The sequence below is a fragment of the Pan troglodytes genome, chromosome 8 (assembly GCF_028858775.2).
Source record: "Pan troglodytes isolate AG18354 chromosome 8, NHGRI_mPanTro3-v2.0_pri, whole genome shotgun sequence".
Lineage (NCBI taxonomy): Eukaryota > Metazoa > Chordata > Mammalia > Primates > Hominidae > Pan > Pan troglodytes.
In genome coordinates this window covers 90,031,061-90,049,678 of record NC_072406.2, presented here as the reverse complement: position 1 = coordinate 90,049,678, position 18,618 = coordinate 90,031,061, and the positions used below count along the sequence as shown (strand labels likewise).

The following is an 18,618-nucleotide window of genomic DNA, read 5'->3' as shown; positions in this document are numbered from 1 at the left end:
TGCACTGGGGCTGGCCTAGGTGGTCTTACCCCTAGATTCCCAAGTGCTCCTGTGCATCTGGGGATGGGATAGGTGCCGGCAGGTATTTGGAGTGAGGTGGCCAGACCATCCGCTGCAGACCAGGAGCCCCCTTCCCCATGCCCCTTGAGATGACCTTGTCCTCTGCTCCTTCCACCAGGACACTGTGTGACAACCTGAGGCGGGAGCGGGACCGTGCGGTGAGTGAGCTGGCTGAGGCCCTGCGCAGCCTGGATGACACCCGCAAGCAGAAGAATGATGTCAGCCGCGAGCTGAAGGAGCTCAAGTAGGCTCGGGCGGGCACCCGCTGGAGTGGGCATGCATCTGGGAGCCTGGGGCCCCTCTCCCTTCTGGGCAAGGCAATGCTGAGTGCATTGGCCAGGGCCTCATCCTTCTGTGTCGACCTGGCTGTTTGTCCCTTCACTTCACTCTGCCTTACTCTGTCAGTGTGTAGAATGGGTTCGAATGTCATCTCCATGTAGGGTTAATTAGAAATTCTTAGGCCAAAAATTCTTAGACACAGGGCAGGCACCATGTGCCAAGGCACTAGGAAGGGAGGACCCTGTTCCCAAGCAGTCCATCTGGGGCAGGCATGCATGTGTTATCCATTCATTCATTCCCCTGCTCACTCACTCACTCACTCGCAGAGATTTTTCAAGTACCTGCTCTGTATGGGCCAGCCTCCATTAGAGGCACTGGAGAAATGGCACTGACAAGCATACCAAGTCCCTTTCCTCATGGGCTCACAGTGCGCAGGAAGAGACACAGACCAAGGTCAGGTCCATCTAAGAGACAAGTACGTAAATGAGTAAGATGACGACAGATTGTGATTTAGAGTTTTAAAGGCAATTGCAACCCCCATCCAGCAGTCTGTTCTGCCTGTGTTATTTGGACGCCCATTTGGAAGACCATTTAGGGTGTCAGACATCCTCCCCTCAATTACAGCAGCCTCCCAGGGTGTCATTTAAACACTCAGTGGCCTTTAGTAGTGCATTGAAATACAAAGATCAGGGTTTAAGCATAGAAATTGGCAGAGCCCAATAGGCCGTGGTCTAAAACCCAAATCTAGTAGGAAAGCAGTGGCTCTCCATCCATTGTGCGACATTTTCCTAGCTGTTAGTGTGGTGAGGGGGCAGTGAGAAGCTCGTGTGTGAGTGCAAGTGTGCAAGCCTTGCACACTCAAGTGATGCCCATCAGAAGGGAGTGACAGCTTCTCTTCTTTCCCATTCAGTAAAACTCCTAATGAGACAAAGAGCTCCATTTATTCTATAAAAACCCAGACTCTCTGGAGCTTGGGTGCTCTCAGGAATATTATAGGGGTTAAGAGGCAAGGCAAGACTCTTCACAGGAACCATCTTGGGTCTAGCAATGTGATGGAATCAAGGGGTTCTCTTCGAAGGGAAAGCCTAGAATCTCTGGCCGTGAACATGGGACATTTTGCCTCTTGTTTGGGCCAGAGTTGCCTGAAGCTTGTGCATTCAGCTTGTGTGTTCATTCAGCATGTTTGCATTTGTGCCTCCTGTCTGCTAAGTTCTCTAACTGGCAGGATGCTGGTGAGGGGGTCTGTGTTGCTGCCTGGGAAGCCTCAGGCACTCCCTGGTAATGCCAGATGAGACAGGTATAGTGAGCATTGAATGCTGAGCTCAGCTGCACTGGCCTGGGGAGGGGCTGGGGCAGTGTTGGAAGGCATTGGAGCTCTGCCCTGGAGGCTGAGTGGCATTCTAGAGCTGGCTGGTGAGAGCACAGCCTAGGCAAAGGTGCGGCCCTGGGGCCTGTCTGCTGGAGCAGGAAACACAAGTAGGTCAGGAGCCCAGTGGGCAGTGTTCATGAGCTGGCAAGGCAGCCTGGGCCCAGATTTCAGGAAGGGTGTCACAGGCAAGTCACCTGAGGATATAACGAGGCTTCTGAGTCTCCCTTTCACATCTTCATTACTAGGTCTTTCTCTGAGCTAATATTTATAATTTTGATGAAGTCAAATCTATCAAATTTTTTTTTTTTTGAGATGCCCAGGCTGGAGTGCAGTGGTATAGTCTTTGCTCACTGCATCCTCTGCTTCCTGGGTTCAGGTGATTCTTGTGCCTCAGCCTCCTGAGTAGCTGGGATTACAGGTGCATGTTACCACACCTGGCTAATTTTTGTATTTTTAGTAGAGACGGGGTTTTACCATGTTGGCCAGGCTGGTCTTGAACCCCTGACCTCAAGTGATCCACTTACCTCTGCCTCCTGAAGTGCTGGGATTACAGGCGTGAGCCTCCGCACCCGGCCATCAGTGAACATTTTTTAAAATTGTAACAATGGCATTAAAGGAAATGTTAAGAACTACATCTTCATCCTAATATAACTATTTAAGTGGCATTTCTGTTGCTGCTTCTGTCAGTTTGCATTTCAATTTGAGATATAGTTGGCGTTTTTATCTGAGGTTAAGTGGTTTAGGTTGAGATACATTTCTTTGGCCATGGATGTGCAGTCGCTCCAGCATCATTAGTTGGAGGCTGTCCTTCCTCTGTTAACTTATGCACCTTTGGTGACTTGGGGCATTCCTAGGTTCCTTATTCTGTTCTACAGACCTGTGTGTCTGTCTCCCTGACAGCAGCACCCAGTCTTGATTGCTGTAGCTGTATACTAAGTCTTAAATTGGGTAGAGAGTTTCCTCCCACTTTAGTCATTTTCAAAATAGTTTTAGTGATTCTGATGCCTTTTTGTATACATTTTAGAATAGCCGTCTATATCTACAAAAATCTTGTTGGCATTTTGATTTTATTTTTTAAATTAAATTTTATTTTTTTTTTTGAGATGGAGTTTCACTCTGTCGCCAGGCTGGAGTGCAGCGGTGTGACCTCCACTCTCTGCAACCTCTGCCTCCCTGATTCAAGTAATTCTCCTGCCTCCTGAGTAGCCGAGGTTACAGGCACATGCCACCACGCCCGGCTAATTTTTGTATTTTTAGTAGAGACGAGGTTTCACCATGTCGGTCAGGCTGGTCTCAAACTCCTGACTTCAGGTGATCTGCCTGTCTCGGCCTCCCAAAGTGCTGGGATTACAGGCATGAACCACCGTGCCCAGCTGGCATTTTGATTTTAATTGTGTTAAACCTCTAGATAAATTTGGGGAGAATTTGTCTTTTTTAAAAAACCACTGTGAAAACTCACAGATATCCCAGCAGCCTTGACCTGACTCTGAGTTATTGGGAAACAAGGGGGAAAGGAACCCATTTTAGCTCTTTCAAATGGCCTGCCTCGTGAGGTTCAGAGCCGTTACGCGGTGGGATGTTTCACCTCCCAAGGGGCTGTCACCGTGGCTTTCTCTGTTCACAGGGAACAGATGGAATCCCAGTTGGAAAAGGAGGCCCGGTTCCGACAGCTGATGGCCCACAGCTCCCACGACTCGGCCATTGACACGGATTCCATGGAGTGGGAAACGGAAGTTGTAGAGTTCGAGAGGGAGACGGTAAGCTGCCTCTGATGGTTCTTCTCTCCTTCTCTGATGGATGAAGGAGGAGACGGTGACCCGCTTGCAGTATCTCCCAGTTTCACCACTCCAAGTTTGGAGGTTCTCCTTTTCCTCCCAGGAGTGTGAGGCATCCTTTCCCAGCAGCTGTCCAGGCTGGGTTGCAGCTGGGGAAAGGCAGGGTCCTCGGAGGACGCTGACAGGGATGTCTGTCTGCAGTGGCCAGAAGGGACAGGTTGCAGATACTCATAGGTTTCCATCCTGGGGATGGAGTGTCTTATCAGATGAGGTGAAGGGACAGTCCCCCACATTGGAGTGGGCAGCTTTGGGGCTTAAGAGCCAAATGTCTCTGTCACTGCTTTGTGAAATGCGTTGCTGTTGCTGCTGTTTTTGCAGGAGGATATTGACTTGAAGGCACTGGGGTTTGATATGGCAGAAGGTGTGAATGAGCCTTGTTTCCCGGGGGACTGTGGCATATTTGTCACTAAAGTGGACAAAGGAAGCATTGCTGATGGCCGCTTAAGGTAAGAGTTGAGGCCCAGGCTCTGGAGGCAAGGTGGGGCCCTTCTCCCCAGTGCAGAGGACCCGAAGAGAGCCAGGTAGCACTTAGGTGAACGTTTCCCAGCCTTAGACTCACACACAGTCTGTCCAAGGCCTGCAGTCTCAGCAGCTAATAATGCTCCGAAAGAAACAGTGCTTCTCAGTTGCCTCTGAATCTGATTATTCTTTAGTTACCAGGTACTGTCTTTTGCTCCTTTGGGTGGGAAAGTGCTCAAGGGGTATGTGTGAGAGCCCAGGATGTACATGGCATGCTCATTCAGGGAAATAGTCATGATGATAAAATAGCTAACACTATTACAGTGCTATTTGCTGAGTACTGGTTTAAGCACTTTATAGAAATTAATTGATTAATCTTTACAATCCTACAAGGTAGGCGTGATTATTGCCCCCAGTTTACATATGAAGACGCTGAGGCCTGGAGGGGCTAGGTCATACAACTAGTAAGTGGTAGGGCCAGGATTTGAACCCAGGCTGTCTAACCTCAGCATCTGCAAATTTCACCACTGTGCACTCCTGCAAGAGGAGATTTTCTGAGCGTGTATGTGAGGCACCCACTCCTTGGCAGTCAGTCCCCTGAGTGAGAGTTGTGGGCGGTAGCCGCTGGTCTCACAGCCTGTGTGGGTGCTGAACTGGCTGTGCCCTTTCTCAGGGTCAATGACTGGCTGCTGAGAATCAACGATGTGGACCTCATCAACAAGGACAAGAAGCAGGCCATCAAGGCGCTCCTCAATGGGGAGGGGGCCATCAACATGGTCGTGCGGCGGAGGAAGTCCCTGGGTGGGAAGGTGGTCACGCCGCTGCACATCAACCTCAGTGGACAGAAAGGTAGCGGGCCTGTGGACATGGCAGAGTGCCTCAGGTGGCTGGGGCCCTTTTTTGTGGACAGGGGCCGGGGGTGCCCCTTAGAGCACCTCATTCACAGGGATGAGGGGCCAATGCCATTTAAATGTAGCCCATGTGCTTTCCTGGAAAGAGGTGGTCTGGGCCCTGAGTCTTGCTTTCTGAGTGTTTGATTCACCAGGGTAGATGTAACTGAGCCCCTGATTGGTGGGACTGGGGCAGGGTGCAGTCGTAGACAGGGCGCAGCCTGCTGACATCCTCTTTTGTAAGAAGATGGTAACAAAGATGAGGTAGGGTGACCCAGGGCTAGGCAGCGAGGCCAGGGGCTACCCAGTGACCTCCTGTGGCTTGCAGACAGTGGCATCAGTCTGGAGAATGGAGTGTACGCTGCCGCTGTGCTGCCTGGAAGCCCTGCCGCTAAAGAAGGGTCCCTTGCTGTGGGAGACAGGATCGTTGCGGTAAGTCTCAAGGCTGGAGCCAGGGTCATCTGCCATGCATAGGCAGATTACATTTGGGAGGTTTGAGCAAGAAGTAATGAGCAAAGTTTTTATATTTTCCTTGTTCTGGGCATTGTACTATGTGAACATTTAAAAATAGGTTTCTTGATGGTATGTTTCTATTTACTGTAGAAAATTAGGAAATAAAAGGTCTGGGAGGGAAATAAGAATCAATTGCATTGCTACCACCTGTAGATAACCTTTCTCTATCTCTCTCTGTCCCTCAGGCTGGAGTGCAGTGACGCAATCCCAGCTCACTGCAACCTCCAAAGGCCTAAGCGGGAAATAAGAACCACTTGCTTTGGTACCACCTGTAGATAACCTTTATTAACTTTTTTTTTTTTTTTTTTTTGATATGGAGTCTTGCTCTGTCACCCAGGTTAGAATGCAGTGGCGCAATCCCGGCTCACTGCAACCTCTGACTTTCGTGTTCAAGTGATTCTGCTGCCTCAGTCTCCTGAGTAGTTGGGATTACAGGGTGTGCACCACCATGCCTGGCTAATTTTTGTACTTTTAGTAGAGATGGGGTTTCACCATGTTGGCCAGGCTGGTCTTGAACTCCTGACCTCAGGTGATCTGCCCGCCTTGGCTTCCCAAAGTTCTGGGATTACAGGCATGATCCACAGCACCCAGCTTTATTAACATTTTAAATGTAGTTCTCTACATTTAACATTCTCATGAATGTTTATCAAGGACAATTTAAAAAATTGACATCATTGTGTTGTGACTTTTAAACGCCACCCCTTTTTTTTTTTAACTAAATGTAATACTTATTTTAAAATTTTTTTGTTACCAAAGTAAGTCCTGTTTGTTGTAAAACAGCCAAGCAATATAAAAATATGTAAAGTGAAAAGTGGCAGTCCCTTTCTTCCCCCTTTAATCCTGCTCCTAGAGATTGTCCCTGCCCCCGTTTAGAAGATAAGCACCCAGCCCAAACCATATGTGCCCCTACAAATCTATATATACCTAGATAGATTTCTTGGTGTTGTTTTGCTATTTATGTACAGTAATGGGATCTGCAATTTGCATCCTACCTTGGATATCTTTCCAAGTGTAGCCTGGCTAATGTTACCCACCTTATGGTATTCTGTTGTTTGATTATATGTAGTTTAAATTATCCACCTATTGATGGACATAGAAGTTGTTTTCAGGGTCTGCAATTGCAAACAGGCCTGCATTGAACTTTACCTGTGTGCACAGAGCCTCTGGAGACACGTAATGGTATCTCTGAGACTAAGCTACAAATGCCATGAGATTGCTGAGTCATAGGACATGCAAATTTAATACTTCTGACCTTTTAAAATTGAAAATGCCAGCGGGGCATGGTGGCTCACGCCCGTAATCATGGCACTTTGGGAGGCCGAGGTGGGTGGATCACCTGAGATAGGGAGTTCGAGACCAGCCTGGGGAACGTGGTGAAACCTGTCTTTACTACAAATACAAAAATTAGCCGGGCTTGGTGGTGGGTGCCTGTAATCCCAGCTACTCGGGAGGCTGAGGCAGGAGAATCACTTGAACCTGGGAGGCAGAGGTTGCAGTGAGCCGAGATCGCGCCACTGCACTCTAGCCTGGGTGACAGAGCAAGACTTCTGTCTCTAATAAATAAAAAACAAAAACTGAAAATGCCAGACACTTTTTCATGGCATACATACAAAATTCCAGTAGTACAAAAGGCAAATCGTGACAACAAATCTTCCTCTGGCTAGACCTCTTGTGTACTGCTTCCCACCCCGATGGCAATCACTGTTAACAATTTATTATATTATGTCCCAGACACTTTCAAAACATGTACATCTCACACATTTTTGGGGGGTTGAGGTAACCTGGATGGGATTATAATATACTCAGTTGCTCATCTTGCTTTTTGTTTTTATTTTTATTATTATTTTTTAAGATGGAGTATCACTCTGTTGCCCAGGCTGGAGTACAATGGTGTGATCTGGGCTCACTGTAGCCTCCGCCTCCCAGGTTCAAGTAACTATCCTGCTTCAGCCTCCCAAGTAGCTGGGATTACAGGCATGCGCCACCACACCCAGCTAATTTTTGTACTTTTAGTAGAGACGGGGTTTCGCCATTTTGGCCAGCCTGGTCTCGAGCTCCTGACGTCAGGTGATCCACCTGCCTTGGCCTCTCAAAGTGCTGGGATTACAGATGTGAGCCACCACGCCCAGCCAGATTTTAGCAGCATGTCTTTTTGTTTTTATTTTTGTTTGAGATAGCCTCACTCTGTTGCCCAGGCTGGAGTGCAGTGGCGTGATCTTGGCTCACTGCAACCTCTGCCTCCCAGGTCTAAGTGATTCTCCTGCCTCAGCCACCTGAGCAGCTGGGATTACAGACATGTGCCATCACGCCCTGCTAGTTTTTTTGTATTTTTAGTAGAGATGGGGGTTTCACCATGTTGCCCAGGCTGGTCTTGAACTCCTGACCTCAAATGATCTGCCCTCAGCCTCCCGAAGTGCTAGGATTACAGGTGTGAGCCACCATGCCCAGCCCACATTCACATCTTTAGATCTGCCCCAAGGCATATAACTGCGTGTCATTCCTTAGTGGCAGCAGCCTAAGTTGTTGACCAGTCCCTCCCGAGGGATAGTCTGGGCATCTCTGCCCTTACTTACATCTGTGTCGTGCTGCATGGCCACTGGCATGCTACTTCATAGGGACCCAGGAGTGTGCCCTGGGGTACATTCCTGGGGGTGGGGTTTGCTGGGTCAGAGGACATGAATGTTTAACATCCAGCTTGATCTTCCCCCTTTGCTCCAAAAAGGTCATGGCTTTTGCAGTCCTCCCTGCAGTGTGTGGGGGAACTCATTGCCTCACATCTTTGCCAGTGTTTTTCAGATTTTTTGGGGAGCCAGAGTGTAAAAGCTATATGGCCACTATGAAAATTTTTTAAATGTGGATATGTTATAAGGAAAAAACCACAAATTAATTTACTACTTCAAGATAATCACTCTGCAGATATTTTAAAAAGAAAACTTGACTGGCCGGGCATGGTGGCTCACGCCTGTAATCCTAACACTTTGGGAGGCCGAGGCGGGTGGATTGCCTGAGTTCAGGGGTTCGAGACCAGCCTGGGCAACACGATGAAACCCCATCTCTACTAAAATACAAAAATATTAGCCGGGCATGGAGGCATACATCTGTAATCCCAGCTACTCGGGAGACTGAGATAGGAGAATTGCTTGAACCTGGGAGGCGGAGGTTGCAGCGAGCCGAGATCATGCCTCTGCACTTCAGCCTGAGGGACAGAGCGAGACTCCATCTCAAAAAAAAAAAAAAGAAAACTTGACTTTGAAATGATTATAGATTCATAGGAAGCTGCAGAGATAGTACAGGGGGGTCCTATGTACTCTTCTCCCTGCTTCCCCTCATGGTTGCACCTTGCATGAGTATAATATCAAAGCTAGCATATTGACATTGGTACTGTGTGTGTGTGTGTGTGTGTGTGTGGTTGTGTGTGGTTAAACACATGTTGTTCTGTGTAACCACCACCGTAATGAAGATACGTAGCTGTTCTATCAGCACTGAGGTCTCCCTCCCACTGCCCATTTGTAGTAACACCCCCTGCTCCCTCCCATCCCTGCCCCCTGGCAGCTGATTTTTTCTCCATCTCTGTGGTGTTGTCCTTTTGAGAATGTTACAGACATGGAATCATATAGTATGTGACCTTTGGAGCTGGGCTGTTTTGATTCCGCACCATGCCTGCAAGATCCACCCAAGAGGCTGCGTGTGCTGGCTGCTTGTTACTTATCGTTGCTGAGCAGTGTTCTGCAATGTGGGTGTATCACAGTTTGGTCATTCACCGGTTGCACATATACTTCTTAAGAAGGTCTGCACATAGCTGTGAGGGATGTGGGCAGAGATTCCGGGAGCAGGGTTGAGAGGTTCTTTGTGAACACTCACAGGGCCCCACTTCGCGTGGTACTTTCTCTACAAGGCCTTTCCTATCCATGGTCTTGTTTTTAGTCCCCCGCTCTCCCGAGCCACATGCATGTATTTATCTTCCATTTCCTCTGTGGAGGCAAGGAGCTGGGAAGTTCTGAGCCAAGGTCCCACGCCACATGGCCGGGCACAGCAGTGCCAAGATGTTCCCTCCGGGTCCTCGGTGTTCTGATCCCAGAAGGACATGCTCCTCCCCTAGCCTGCTGTGAAGGCTTGTGTGTTCCTCTACCTCAGAATCCCCTTAGTTGGACTCCTTGGGCCTCACCAGGAAGACCTCTATCCTTTGCCAACTCCTGACTTTGGCACCTTGCATTTGGTGACTGTCTAGCACAGGAGGTTAGGTAGGCAGAGATCCTGACTGGTAGGCCTGAGGCCGCTCTGCCTGTGGCCTGACATGCTCTCTGTCCTGCTCTAGATCAATGGCATTGCACTGGACAACAAGTCTCTGAATGAATGTGAATCTCTGCTGCGGAGCTGCCAGGACTCCCTGACCCTGTCCCTCCTGAAGGTAAGGGCTGGACCTGGCTCTGCTCTCACGGTCAGGAGTATGGGCAGAGCCCCGGCTCCACATAGCCATGCTACTCCTCGGGGTCACAGGATCCTTGAGAACAGGGTGGGCATTTACTGAGTGCAGGGGGGGCAGGAACCCTGACTGGACGCTGGTCTGAAATCAAAAAACAGCAGTCAAGGCCATGTTGGGCACAGTTGGGTACATTTGAATCTGGACCTGATAATTAGATGATCTTAGGGAATTGTTGCCAGTTTTCCTAGGTATGATGATGGCATTGGGGTTGTTATACAGGAGAATGGCTTTATTTGGGGGAGGTACAAGCTAAAGTTGTTAGAAGTGATGTGTCATGGCCGGGCATGGTTGCTTATGCCTGTAACCCCAACACTTTGGGAGGCCAAGGCAGTCGAATCACTTGAGCCCAGCAACACAGCGAGACCTTGCCTCTACAGAAAATACAAAAAGCCTGGGAGGTCGAGGTGGCAGTGAGTTGTGATTGTGCCACTGCACTCCAGCCTGGGTGACAAAGTGAGACCCTATCTCAAAAATGAAAGGAAGAAGCTGGGTGCGATGGCTCATGCCTGTAATCCCAGCACTTTGGGAGGCGGGTGGATCACCTGAGGTCAGGAGTTCGAGACCAGCCTTGACCAACATGGAGAAACCCCGTCTCTACTAAAAATACAAAAATAGCCGGATGTGATGGTGCATTCCTGTAATCCCAGCTACTCAGGAGACTGAGGCAGGAGAATCGCTTGAACCCAGGAGGCGGAGGTTGCAGTGAGCTGAGATCACGCCTTTGCACTCCAGCCTGGGCAACAAGAGCGAACCTCCGTCTCAAAAAAAAAAAAAGGAAGGGAAGTGACATGTCATGATATTTGTAACTTGCTTTCCAGTGTTCTGTAGTATCATTATAGACAAAAAGACAATTTAGTGAAATATTTTTGAATCTAGATGGTACATTTATGGACATTTATTATACTTTTCTACATATTTGAAAAGTTTAATAATAGGAAGTTAGAAAAAATAGGCCGAATTTAGAAAACATCTCTTAATGAAATGGCTGGGCCTATTTTTTCTAACTTTCTATTAAGAGATGTTTTCTAAATTAACTATTTTCAAATTATTTGACTTTTTTGGAAGCGGTTTTATGTTTACAGAAAAGTTGGGCTGATAGAGAATTCTTAGCACTCTCTCAACCACCCCATCACCACCATCCCCACTCCTGTCCCCAAGTTTCCCCAATTTTGGCATTTTGAGTTAGTGTAGTTAGTACATGCGTTATAATTAGTGAGCCAATGTGGATGCATTAGTATTAACTATAATGCATAGTTTACATTAAGGTTCAGTCTTGGTGTATTTTCTGTGAGTTTTGATGCAGGTGATGACATGTACTACCATTGTAATATCATACAGAGTAGTTTCACTGCTCTAAAAATTCCCTATGCTCCCCATATTTATGCAAGCCCCTGGCAACAACTGATCCTTTTACTGCCTCCATGCTTTTGTGTTTTCCAGAATGCCATAGAGTTGGAATCACAGAGTGTATAGAATGGCTTCTTCATTTGCTAATATACACTTAAGGTTCTTCCACGTTGTTTCAGTTCTTTTTAGTGCTAATTTATATTCCGTTGTCTGGGTGTACCACAAGAGATATATTTTTAACAATGAATTTTTACTTTTATGTTTAATATTTAAAAAAAAATATTCAAGACATTATGCAGGTAATTTCCTTCTTTTTGAGACAGAGTCTCATTGTGTCGCCCAGACTGGAGTGCAGTGGCGTGATCTTAGTTCACTGCAGCCTCCACCTCCTGGGTTCAAGCGATTCATCTGCCTCAGCCTCCCAAGTAGCTGGGACTACAGGTGCATGCCACCGTGCCTGGCTTATTTTTGTAATTTTTGTATAGATGGGGTTTCACCATATCGGTCAGGCTGGTCTCGAACTCCTGACCTCGTGACCCGCCTGCCTCAGCCTACCAAAGCGCTGGGATTACAGGCATGAGCCACTGTGCCCGGCCCAGATGATTTCAGAAAGTGTTCAAAGTTAAGAAAACTTTGACTCTTCTTTGAGTTCAGAGTGACCAGAGCCATGAGAAAACTTATCCATTAGGGAGAAGCATATGTGTTCATGTGTGTGTGCATCTCTGTCTATCTGTCTCTTTTTTAAGGGGCAGGTGGCCCATTCCTGACCATTGCTTTACCTCTGGGGATGGTTGTCAATGGCAGCTCCAAGTCCTGCCATCTCACTCTCTCTCTCACTCCTCTGCAATCCCTGCCTAGGTATTCCCTCAGAGCTCCTCGTGGAGTGGCCAGAACATTTTTGAAAATATCAAAGACTCTGATAAGATGCTGAGTTTTCGAGCCCATGGCCCGGAGGTCCAGGCTCATAACAAACGGAACTTGATACAGCACAATAACTCCACGCAGACAGACATCTTCTACACGGACAGGCTGGAAGACAGGAAGGAGCCAGGCCCCCCAGGAGGCAGCAGCTCCTTTCTGCATAAGCCATTCCCTGGGGGACCCTTGCAGGTCTGCCCCCAGGCCTGTCCCAGTGCCTCTGAGCGTAGCCTGAGCTCCTTCCGCTCAGATGCCTCTGGGGACCGTGGCTTTGGGCTGGTGGACGTGCGTGGCCGGCGGCCACTGCTGCCCTTTGAGACTGAGGTGGGCCCCTGTGGGGTTGGGGAGGCCTCCCTGGACAAGGCAGACTCTGAAGGCTCCAACAGCGGCGGGACCTGGCCCAAGGCCATGCTCAGCTCCACGGCAGTGCCTGAGAAGCTCTCTGTTTATAAAAAGCCAAAGCAAAGAAAGTCCATCTTTGACCCTAACACTTTCAAACGCCCCCAGACACCCCCCAAAATAGACTACCTGCTTCCAGGTCCTGGGCCTGCTCACTCTCCCCAGCCCTCCAAGAGGGCGGGGCCTCTGACACCCCCAAAACCTCCCAGAAGGAGCGACTCCATTAAGTTCCAGCACAGGCTGGAGACTAGCTCCGAGTCAGAAGCCACTCTGGTGGGCAGCTCCCCATCCACTAGTCCCCCGAGCGCCCTGCCCCCTGACGTGGACCCCGGGGAGCCCATGCACGCATCACCCCCTCGCAAGGCCAGGGTCCGCATTGCTTCCAGCTACTACCCTGAAGGAGATGGGGACTCCTCCCACCTGCCGGCCAAGAAATCCTGTGATGAGGACCTCACCTCCCAGAAGGTGGATGAGCTGGGGCAGAAGCGTCGCCGGCCAAAATCTGCTCCCAGTTTTCGGCCGAAGCTTGCTCCAGTAGTGATTCCTGCTCAGTTCCTGGAGGTATAGCTGAGCCCCAGGGTGTGGGGAGGGGAGGCCTAGAGAGGGGCAGTTGGCCAAAGGAGGGCTGCTAAGTGGCCCTGCACCAGTGTCCCAGGCTCCTGTTTAGCCTGGTGCCTTTGCCTTTGCTGTTGGACTCAAGTGGGAAGTGGCCCAGCTAGGAGGTAGGTAAGTGGCGTGGAAGTGCATGGTAGTGGGAGTGTGACACAAGAGGGGAACACTTTATTAGGCATAGCATTTGGTTTGCTTTTTTAATAAGAAGCTTTTGAACTTACACAATAAAACCTAGGGCATAGACTTGCCTTGAAGGGCTAGGGAGATGAGGTGGCACGTGTGAGGCTGAGTGGGCAGCGGGACGGCCTGATTGCGTGTGCTGTCATAGTTTCTGGAAGGGTGAGATTGCTGGGGACTGTGGAAAGCATCTCAGGCACCAGTCCACACTGCTCACTGGGGACAAAGAGCTTCGCACAGCCCTGCACGTCGGGCAGAGTTGTACGTGCCTGATGCACTTGTGCATTCTCACCTTTTACGTGATCTCTATGTGAAAGATTCATTCTCTGTGGTTTTCTTCTGAAGTAAAGCTGCTTCCTTGCAGATGTGTAAGGCAACATGAATGGGCAGTGTTCCCATTCATGTCCCTTCCTGTGCCCCAGTGGGAGGAGCTGGTTCCTGGGGGGCAGAAACTGGCTTGCAGAGCTGCTCAAGCGTTCCACTGTTTGGTTTTTTTTTTTTTTTTCCCCCTAAGGTGGAGTCTCACTCTGTCACCCAGGCTGGAGTACAGTGGTGCAGTCTTGGCTCACTGCAACTTCTGCCTCCCGAGTTCAAGCGATTCTCCTGCCTCAGCCTCCCAAGTAGCTGGGATTACAGGCACCCACTACCATGCCCAGCTAATTTTTGTATTTTTGGTAGAGACGGGATTTCGCCATGTTGGCCAGGGTGGTCTTGAACTCCTGACCTTAGGTGATCTGCCCGCCTCGGCCTCCCAGAGTGCTGGGATTATAGGTGTGAGCCACTGCGCCTGGCCACACTCTACTCTTTCTAGCAGACACTCTTGCCCTTACATCTGCAGGAACAGAAGTGTGTCCCGGCCAGTGGAGAACTCTCCCCAGAGCTCCAGGAGTGGGCACCTTACTCGCCTGGGCATTCCAGCCGGCACAGCAACCCCCCGCTATACCCTAGCAGGCCGTCTGTGGGTGAGTCAGCCAGCCAGGGGCTGGGGCTGAGGGTCGGTGTAAACTCGGGATGCCTAGTCTCCAGGGAGAGGGGAGGCAGCATTTCAGAGAGCTGCCATGTGTTTTCAGCCCTGAGGTCCAGAGAACTGGGAAATGCTGCCCTGTCTGGGATGCTTTGTCTTATAGCCATGACATGTCTTAGCTTGTCAAAATGCTTTCTCCCCATAGCAACCTGGGAAATAGGAAGCATGAAAGAGACTTCCCCCCTTTTTACAAATGGAGACAGGCCAGGAGCCACAGCCACATTGTGAATTGGTGGTTAAAACTCATCTCCCAAGTCCTTTTCCCAAAAGACTGCGGCTGCGTCCTGGGATACAGGGGAAAGGCTTGTGTAAGTCCTGGGCTGGCTGGGTCCTTTGGGGCGTCTTTTCTCACCAAGCCCATTTCTAGGCACTGTTCCCCGGAGTTTGACCCCCAGCACCACTGTGAGCTCCATCCTGCGGAACCCCATCTACACTGTGCGCAGTCACAGGGTCGGCCCCTGCAGCTCTCCACCTGCGGCCCGAGATGCTGGCCCCCAGGGTTTGCATCCCAGGTATGTGAAGGCACCCTACGCTTCTCTGTACCCCAGCTGCGCAAGCCTGCCTGGACATGGAACCATGAGCGCATAAAGAGGCTCATTGGTGGAGAAGCTTCCTTGCCTGCCTGGGAGGGGACTGGCTAGAGCAGCACAGGGAAAGGGAGCCTTAGGGCTGCTTTCTGAATTCATCAGCACAAGGTTTCAAAAGGTACTGGAAGGACACGATAGTGATAGCAGCTGATGTCTGAGTGCTTATGTCCCAGCCACTGTGCTCAGACCTTTATGAATATCATTTCACCGAATCAACAGCAACCTCATGGGCTAAGTCCTATTACTGTCTCTGTCTTGAAGATGAGGAAACTGGTACTTCATAAGAGGGTGGGCTGGCTCCAGGCCACTCTTACTCATTCATTTGACAGATATTTTTTGAGCACCTACTACATGCCTTGGTCTATCCTAATTATAAGAGGATACAATGCTGAACTAAACAAATTAGCTTCTAGCTCATGTGGTGTGGTTTTTCAAATGTGGGAGGCAGACAAAAAAAAATGAACAAAGTGATATCAGATGGTGCCAAGAGGCTATGAAGGCAGTCAAACAGGGTGACAGGCTGGGCTGTAATTTGGAAGAGGGTGGCAAGTTAGAGTGGGTGGTCAGGAAGGGCCCTGTGGCAGAGGGGATGCTGCTGTGACCAGAAGGATGAAAGAGGCCAGCTGCACAAGACCTGGGCTGGAGCCTCCAGGGAGAAGGGCCATCGGTGCCAAGGCCAGGGCACCCAGGCACAGTCGTGGGAGCTTGGCAAAGGGGCAGCGAGTCAAGAAGAGGTTTGAGGTCACAGGGCACAAACCCTGTGGGACCTGCAGCCGTGATGAAGAGTTTGGATTTTATTCTAAGGACAGTGGAGACCACCATAGAGTTTAAGCAGGGAAGAGATGTCACCTCATTACATAGCTGGAAAAAGATGCTGTTGAGGCCTGGTCTCAGGGCAGCCTGATGTGGGCGATCCCTGCTCTGCCCTTCAGTTTCTTAGGCACGCTGTCCCGAGTGAGGCACATAGGTCCCCTCCCCAAAGTCCTCTGTGCCTTGTCTCTCCTTACCCACTTCCTGGGAGGACAGGTTCCCCCTCCCCAGGCCCACCCAGGTTGCAAAACCTCTGTTTTTTATCACTTCTTCCTAGTGAGCCTAATCCTGACCCTATGGCTGGAGTGGGTATGATACTGACCGCCCCATGTGTGTGGCCCTTTCTACTGCTTGAAGGCTCTTAGTGGATGCCACCTCCGGGAGTGGCTGAGGGCAGCCTGCTATCCTCGGCTGATAATCAGTGGCTCCTGGGCCTCCCTTCTGCCCGCTTGGGAACCCTTGCCTGGTCTGTGTGTTTCTCCCCAGTGGCCACATCTGTTCCTGGTTCTCCTCCCGAACTCCTCACCTCTTGTTTTTACGCAGTGTCCAGCACCAGGGACGCCTGAGCCTGGACCTGAGCCACAGGACCTGCAGCGACTACTCCGAGATGAGAGCCACCCATGGGTCCAACTCACTGCCCTCCAGCGCCCGCCTGGGTAACTGCACCACTTGGACTTTGTGCTGCAGAGGGTGCCAAGCTTTTCATCTCTGCCTGCATCCTAATGTCCAGATCTGCGGGTGGGCTCCCCACACGAGCTCCTGTCACCTCCTGGGACTGAGCTCATTTCTCTACTGGGAAGGGCTGCTTCCTTCATGGGCCAGCCATGCCCATGCTGCTGTCAGAGCCATTGCTTTCGCCTTCCGCTTTCTGTGGGGGCCTTATGGTCATTCAGGTGACCCCTCAGCTAGGAGCCTTGCTCTGTGTCCCTGAGGTTGTTGGCCTCATTCTGGACTGTTTTGTATGGCTCTTCATACATTTTTGTATGGAAAGTGAACCCCAGAGGACAGTCGGACAAAGGTAGCCCATGGAGATCTTGGGGAACTCTGGCGCTGGGGAGAAAAGATGGAGCAGCTGCCGTGTCTCTTAGGCTGCTGTTCCGTGGCTGGAAGTGAGACTTGTGCGCTCCTGTTCTGGAGCAGTCTGGGCCTGCACAGTTTATTGAGATAAATGTTAAACGTCTGCTTTTCTTGACTGTTCCACATCAAGGCTCCCTTGGGAATAAATAGCAGGGCCCAGCTTTGCATTTATTATCCTGACTGGTAGCCTGGTGGAGAGGAAGGACAGGGTGGTGTTTAACCATGAGGCCTGAAGTTTTGTTCCCTTATGGAACAATAGGTTCTTCGAGTAACTTGCAGTTCAAGGCGGAACGCATTAAAATCCCATCAACACCAAGATATCCGCGGAGTGTCGTGGGCTCCGAGAGAGGTAAGGACTTCTCGACACTCCCATCTCTCCTGCTTTTCCTGCGGTCTGACTCCTCATGGTGGAGTCTCTGGGCTTAGCTGAGAACTTCATAGTCATCTCAGTCAGTCAGTAAAAATTCACTGAGCCCAGCAGTAGGCCTGGTGGTGTGGGGGTAGGGGGCAATGCAGAGCCTAGCATCTGAGCTCCAGACTATGCGATGCAGTGGGGATAGAGCTGTGTGTCTGGATCGCATCTGCCTCTTGGTCTTGGCTGTTGGGGAAGTGAGATGGGAGTTCACACCGGCATTACCCGCTCCTCTCTGCAGGTTCAGTGTCACATTCTGAATGCAGCACTCCTCCACAGTCACCCCTGAACATCGACACCCTGTCCTCTTGTAGCCAGTCCCAGACCTCAGCCTCCACATTGCCCAGAATCGCTGTCAACCCCGCGTCCCTCGGGGAGCGGAGAAAGGACAGGTGAGCGTGGCCGGTCATCGGTGGAGTGGGTAAACCAGTGGACAGTGTGCATCCCGGCAGCGGGCCTGGGCTCTGCAGGGAAGGGGCTTAGTAGAAGCAGCAGGAGTAGCTTGGGTGTCCCAGCATTTGCTGGTGTCACCAGTAAGTGCCATGGGGCACTGGATGCAGGGAGGTGGGGCGTGTGTGGATGGCAAGGCAGGGAGCCAAGAGGGCTCACAGTAGATGATGCTGGAAATGACCTGACGGTGATCGTGCCATCATGGCACCATTTACACCTTCCTGGGCCCTTGTTCAAGCACTTTACGTGTGGCTAAGTCACGAGATCCTTACAGGGACCCTGCCAGTGTCGTTATTATTGTTATCCCTGTTTCACAGTTGAGGAAACTGGATCCAGACGTTGGAGTGACAGACCTGTGGCCACGTGGTTAGCGGCTGGCACCGGGACTCATTCTTACCCTTTGCTTTTTCCCTCTCATTCGAAGCTTTCTGTTGTGAAATAAAATATACACAGGAAGAAAGCATAAATGTGCAGCCTAGCTTTTTACTGGTACTGGTTCATTTTAGAATGTAGGTCCATCTTAGGTTTCAGGTTGACTGTAGGCTTGCTGTCTGTCCAGAGGCACCTCCTCCATGGAATCTGTCACCCCCACGCACTGTGCACACACATCCCTCTCTGTTGTTCCCCTAGCTGGAACTTACTAGATTGTGTTTATATTTAACAGCTTCTGTCTAGATTGTAGATCTTAAAGAGCTCTGATAAACTTACTTTTATTTAATCACCAAAAGAAACACAGATACTCTCTTTCATTTGAGTCCAGAAAGCTGAGGCCTCTGTAGCTGTGAGCCTCAGCAGGGGTGGGCCCTATGTTAAGAAAACATATTTTTTTTTGAGACAGAGTTTTGCTCTTTTCGCCCAGGCTGGAGTACAGTGGTGCAATCTTGGCTCACTGCAGTCTCTGCCTCCCAAGTTCAAGG

The 18,618-nt window shown here is 50.2% G+C and overlaps 1 protein-coding gene across 2 annotated transcripts in view; it reads left to right on the top strand.

The window, feature by feature from the left end:
- DLG5 (discs large MAGUK scaffold protein 5) overlaps window positions 1-18,618 on the top strand; it is a 136,054-nt gene that overhangs the window by 92,444 nt on the left and 24,992 nt on the right. For both annotated transcript variants that reach the window (XM_016918719.4, XM_016918717.4), the window contains exons 9-20: window positions 179-304; window positions 3,333-3,465; window positions 3,862-3,989; window positions 4,676-4,851; window positions 5,221-5,324; window positions 9,721-9,813; window positions 12,094-13,113; window positions 14,180-14,303; window positions 14,733-14,877; window positions 16,306-16,418; window positions 17,099-17,188; window positions 17,493-17,643. In XM_016918719.4, the coding sequence (XP_016774208.2) occupies window positions 179-304; window positions 3,333-3,465; window positions 3,862-3,989; window positions 4,676-4,851; window positions 5,221-5,324; window positions 9,721-9,813; window positions 12,094-13,113; window positions 14,180-14,303; window positions 14,733-14,877; window positions 16,306-16,418; window positions 17,099-17,188; window positions 17,493-17,643 (2,403 nt within the window). The remainder of the gene's footprint in view (window positions 1-178; window positions 305-3,332; window positions 3,466-3,861; window positions 3,990-4,675; window positions 4,852-5,220; window positions 5,325-9,720; window positions 9,814-12,093; window positions 13,114-14,179; window positions 14,304-14,732; window positions 14,878-16,305; window positions 16,419-17,098; window positions 17,189-17,492; window positions 17,644-18,618) is intronic.